At 37.2% G+C, this 5949-nt stretch overlaps 1 protein-coding gene across 1 annotated transcript; it reads left to right on the top strand.

Annotated features, from left to right (window-relative positions):
* Positions 1 to 384: 384 nt before the first annotated feature.
* LOC143603977 (actin-depolymerizing factor 5-like) lies at positions 385 to 2556 on the top strand. Its single transcript, XM_077080596.1, has 3 exons — positions 385 to 590; positions 769 to 1028; positions 2390 to 2556. The coding sequence occupies exons 1-3, from the start codon at positions 444 to 446 to the stop codon at positions 2538 to 2540; spliced, it is 558 nt and encodes a 185-aa protein (XP_076936711.1). The 5' UTR covers positions 385 to 443; the 3' UTR covers positions 2541 to 2556.
* Positions 2557 to 5949: the final 3393 nt, after the last annotated feature.

Genomic DNA, 5949 nt, shown 5'->3' with positions numbered 1-5949 from the left:
CAAAACCCGAGGAAAGTAGATCTGCTACCAGCGAGTAGATCCACGTTTCTTCACTCATGTCTTTATTTCATTTCCAAATACTTACAAACATAGGAGAAATGAGTAGTGAATCTTAACAATATGAAATAAGAAGAGAATGAGATGAAGTGTTAAGTCAAATTAAATCCTTATATTTTCCTGGCATGATGTTGATATAAGAATGATATGTGAATGTTCTAACAAGAATTACTTTTACACCTAATCAAATAATATTTTTATACTACATTAAAACTTATCATAAAATAATTGATTTGATACTTCCACACAAGCTCAAGGTTAAAACTTACCATTTTAACCTTGTACAAAACTACACAAAATAATATAATTTAGCGGACTAATCCTTTTCCCATTTCTTGGTATTACTGAAATATATCTAAACCTGAGGGGCATTTCAGTGATAGTCCATGTATATAATAATCTTGACACACCAACACCCGCCATATTCCGTTCTTCTCTCACGTCCCACCCAGCAATCTTTTTCACACATTTTACTCCCACTACTCACCAACCAGATTCATCATTCATCCACCATGGCTATGGCTTTCAAGATGGTATGATCACTTTCATTATATCTTCATCTTAATTTGCATATATAAGTCTTGTGTAATCATGTACGTGTTTGCTTCTTTGAATGAAGCTTATTATCATCTTGAGATAACTTTGAGTGATGGTGATCTTGATATTAATGATTGACTTATGATGAATTGATGATTATATGTATGACTACAGGCGACTACGGGAATGTGGGTGTCGGATGAATGCAAGAACTCGTTCATGGAGATGAAATGGAAGAAAGTTCATCGGTACATAGTGTTTAAGATCGATGAGAAGTCGAAACTGGTGACGGTAGATAAGGTTGGTGGTGCTAGCGAAGGCTACTCCGATTTGGAAGCATCGCTCCCTGGAGACGACTGTCGTTATGCCGTCTTTGACTTTGATTTTGTCACCGTTGACAATTGCCATAAGAGCAAGATCTTCTTCATTGCATGGTCCGTCATGATCCTTCCCTCTTATTTCCGTAGAATAATATTATTTGTATGAATCATATGCTAATTTTTTTGTCAACAATAAAAATAATTGAGACAAAACTTTTGATAGATAAAATAATATAATACTTTAAATCAAACGAATATTATCAATAATTATTACCATGACTTCTGATTGTATACTAGTACTTACATTATCAAGTTAGACTTGTCTAGATATGTTGGAAACTTCTATAATGTAAGTCTTGAATATCTTACAATCTGGAGAAACGTAACTGTATGAATAATTTTGTTTTTCATAAAGGCAGAACATGACACAAAGTGACATTGTATTAATTTTAAATGTTTACATATGTGAATGTTGATGGTTTAGGTATATGATCAGAAATTTTCCCAAGGCATGAAAATAAAAGAAACAGTGTTTAGTATTTAAACGAACAAACAGAAATGAAAACCTTACATTTGTAGTATTCATTCATGTAGACATTAGCTTCCCTTTCAACCTATTTATTCTCCTTTTAAGTTACTTTTAGCACGTAAATTTTATCAGTTTTACAAAGACCGGTTATTTTTATCCTTGTTCAATTGCTTTCTTTTAACCAAACCGGTGATTGTGGTACATGGACGTCTCTAGTTTAACCGTTAGAATCTACCGGTCTCTTTAGGTCTAAACTTGGCTAAAGATCAAGATCTATACAAAGTGGCATTACAAAAAGTTCCTAAATATGTCTTTGTTTAAGGTTAAAAAAATAATACCATAATAAGTGAATTGTTGGACCAAACATTATAATACAGTTAAAAAAAGGTAAAGCAAACAGCTTTAGATTTCTTCCAAATATGAAAAGAAGGATCCACTAGAAAAGGTAAAAAAGCGTGGGAATCATATTCCTATAAACTCTCATACAACATTGATATAAAACTTATCTTTTACATTATAATACAATTTTGTTTATTAATATAATTGCTTTTCTATATTAAATAACTGAAATACATGCAAGGTATAAGCACTGGAAAAACCATGTCACGTTTAACAAAGTAATTATTACTTCATAACGTTAGATTTGATCATTCAGTCGATCTTAAAATCAGTTTTGTTTTCATAAAAAACTTCTGGGCTAATTTTTTTAATATGATATACACTGTCATTGTATAAAATTACGTCTTAACCAACAAGAACACAAATTACCAAGTACGAGACTATGTTAATACGATTGATATGATTGTTGATTTATAGTCGTTTAAAACACGGGCACATATAGTCATCTTTTGGACGTTGATCTCGTAAACATCAAATGTAATTTAATTGCTGATGTCTGATGATCGTATAAAACACGGGAGTATCCAATTTTGTGTATTTGTTTCAGGGCTCCAAATGCATCAAGAATAAGAGCAAAGATGCTATATGCAACATCAAAAGATGGAATAAGAAGAGTGTTGGAGGGAATCCATTATGAACTTCAAGCAACAGATCCAACTGAGATGGGATTTGATGTCATTCAGGATAGAGCCAAATAAAAAAATAAATATGAATGGGTACTTACTAATAAAGACCAATTAATGTGATCAAGAATATGTCCCTTTAATCATGTTGGTCACATGATAAAGGTCTTTTTGGTAAATAACCCTAGAGTATGTCATCTTGTCTAGTTGTCTTCTGTAATTTAAAATAGAACATGACATTGGATCCTAAATAATATAATTAGGCCCACAACATCATGTTTTTGGCCTATTAGTAACTTTAATAACTCAATTATAGAAGTGTGTCTTGTTCTTATCACTAGATGTCCACTCAGTTTTTTCTTAATTATTGTACTAATGATGTGACTTCAAGTACTAATCTTGTAACAATTTCTCTCCTTGTTAATTCTAATGCAATGCAAAGGGTCCTTTCAACTATGTCCCTACTATTATTCGCCAAGATCTTATAATGTAATCAACGTTAAAATCGTTATTATGTCTGGTTTTGCATATTTTTATATCATAAATAAGATTGATGATATCATATATATTCAAATATGTTATTAATAGTGTTTTGGTGCAATGGTGCTACACAAGACAAGAACACTTATTCTACTTTTATGCAGGTTTAGATGTGTTTTACATTCTTTTTCTTGCAAATTTAGAGTGAAATAAAAGGCAATGTTCTTTTAACTGGCCAACTGTTAGGCCATGAATTTTACACTGAGGATCCTTTATCCTTGACTGTCTTATGGATAGTTTATCCTTGAAATATATATATTAGGATATAAAGGATCGACGATCCTCGGTATTACTTGTTTACTAATGATTGCGTTTAGTATGGTGATGTGTTAAACAAGTGTAGCAACTTTAAGACGAACTTGCATCAATTATCCTCACATGACAGCTTCTAGCTGGAACGTGGATCCAGGAACCTACTTCAATGTAGCTGATTATGGACGAATTCATGTGAAGATGAACGTGCAAATATCAATAACGGCTATGAGACTCGTTCTTCCGCTTATCTCGCTACTGGGTGGCTATTGGCACTTGGTCAAAGGTCGTGGAGCAGCTAGGTGGGAGACTTCCGGGTAGATAGGAGATATAGTTAGTGATATTATCTTATTTAAACGAGTTATGATCGAGTAGAAGGACACATGTACTTACACACACACACTAGACAGAAGCAAACATTCTCTCTATACACTAGCATACTTTGTAATCTCGATCATATACTCCACCGCATTTGTAACCACCTTTTGTTTATTAATATAGTCGACGGTGATAGTTTTCACCGTCCGGGGGTTTTTTGTGCCGGAGACCACGATAATCATATACTCATCGACCAAAGGTTACCTTGTTGATCCTTGAGTGAAGTGACTTGACCAATGATTAGCTTATTAATCCTTGACCGACGTCATTTCTTCAAAGATTACCTCGATAAGTTTTGACCGAAGTAAGACTTTCTTGGTTAAGGGCTTTTTCCCTCGTGATCAAACCTTTGTGTTCATTAATCTCACGCTCATACACTTGTCATTATCAAGTCAGCACCTTACCTCACATAACAGATTTGGATACTTGATCCTTAACAGATTTTTGTCCAAAACAATTTGGCGCCCACCGTGGGGCAATTGGTGCTATAATCCGTATTATTCTCATCAATTCTCATTTTTTTCATACCCTATACCCTTGAAATGGCCTCTCAATCCACCTCTGCATCGTCAACTATGCCGTATTCGGTTTCTCTCTTTTCAAGGACCTTGCCCCCGATGCCTTCGCCAATCACGGGAGCACCAAAGGATGCTACTTCTGGGAGCAAGACACAAATACCAGTCTTCCAGAGCTCAAGAACAGCCGCTGCTACTTCGGCGGTAAACTCTAACAATGACATTTCCTCTATGTTTTTGCAGGTGAAAGCATATATGGAACAACAGAACAAGACCAACCAAAGGATCCTACGTGAGATCGAAGACATCCGAAAATCCAAGAGGACAGCAGAGGATCTCACCCCCTGATGCCTCGGATGCAGGATTTCACCAGTCCAGGATCCCTGGCTCAACTTCCGCAAGGATCATCCATCCTTCAACAAGGATCCATGGGTCCTCAGACTCAAGGATCCTCAGCCTTTCAGCAAGGATCATTCATCCTTCAACAAGGATCCATGGGTCCTCAGACTCAAGGATCCTCAGCCTTTCAGCAAGGATCATCCATCCTTCAACAAGGATCCATGGGTCCTCAGACTCAAGGATCCTCAGCCTTTCAGCAAGGATCATCCATCCTTCAACAAGGATCCATGGGTCATCAGATCCAAGGATACTCGGATTTCCAGCAAGGACCATCTAGCTTCAGCCATGTGTCGATTGGTCAACCAATGCAGAGTTCCTCGATGTTCCAAAGGGGATCAGGGATGCTTCCGCCAGGATCCTCCGGGATCCCTTATCAAGGATCCTTCTTTCAGGATCAAGGATCCTTTGGATCCCATCATCAACGGTCTTCTGAAGTCCATGATGGAGACATAATCCCCATGCAGACCATAGCATCTGGAGGACCCAATCCAATTACTGACTCCTCTTATCCCAGATACTCGTCTGGAATACCAAACTCCACCCAGCAGAGAGGTAACTGGTACGATCCTATATCCTTAGATACTAACCATGTTCCCTTTGAGGATTTAGGTATCAACCAGGCCATGCCCAAGGAGTTACAGAAGCTAAAGGATATGATATCCAGTGTCCCGGGAGTGATACGTCCAATTCCTGAGATACCGGAGGGGAGTCACAAGTTATCCATATTCGCTCCACCAATCTATGATGCAGAAATCCCGAAGCGGTTCCAAACTCCCAACATGAAGACTTATGACGGGAGCACTGATCCTGAGGAACACGTTGCCCAATATAGGGAAAGGATGGAAATTAATCATGTTCTTGAAAGACTCAAGGAGGCTTGACTTTGCAAAGGATTTGGAGCCACACTAACGGGAGCTGCACTGAAATGGCTGCTAAGTCTCCCTCATTTCTCGGTTACATCTTTCTCTCATTTAGTTAATTTGTTTAACACTTAATTTTCCTGTAGTCCGAAATTTGAGAGGTTAACCAGTGATTTATATCGTGTTATACAACCTAGTGATGAATCCCTTAGGGATTTCGTTACCAGGTTCGGTAAGGAAGCTCTGGAAACCCCAAACCTTGAAGCACTCAAGATGGGAATTCAAAAGAGCTCCCCTTTTTATGATGATTTAGTGATGACTCCGTGCAGGACATTAGATGAAGTCAGAAACAGGGCATTAAGATACATTCGCTTAGAAGAAGATAAAAAGATCCAGGATCGTCTTGTGGGGCAAACGAAACAAGAAACTCCCGAAAAGAATAAAGGATCCTGGAATAGGAACAACAATTCAAAGTCGTACGCCAAGTTCAACAATCAGAACGTATGGGCAGTTGAAGAAGGAGATGACGATGAAGACTAT

Source organism: Bidens hawaiensis, unplaced genomic scaffold, assembly GCF_021521415.1.
Source record: "Bidens hawaiensis isolate Kalapana, Puna unplaced genomic scaffold, B.hawaiensis_p1.1 tig00063514_1, whole genome shotgun sequence".
Taxonomy (NCBI): Eukaryota; Viridiplantae; Streptophyta; class Magnoliopsida; order Asterales; family Asteraceae; genus Bidens; species Bidens hawaiensis.
This window is presented reverse-complemented; position numbering and strand designations above follow the sequence as displayed.

Coding starts and splice junctions, on each gene's coding strand:
- LOC143603977 (XM_077080596.1), top strand. CDS start 444: ATGTATATAATAATCTTGACACACCAACACCCGCCATATTCCGTTCTT. Junction 591..768: donor TGGCTATGGCTTTCAAGATG/GTATGATCACTT, acceptor GTATGACTACAG/GCGACTACGGGAATGTGGGT. Junction 1,029..2,389: donor AAGATCTTCTTCATTGCATG/GTCCGTCATGAT, acceptor TATTTGTTTCAG/GGCTCCAAATGCATCAAGAA.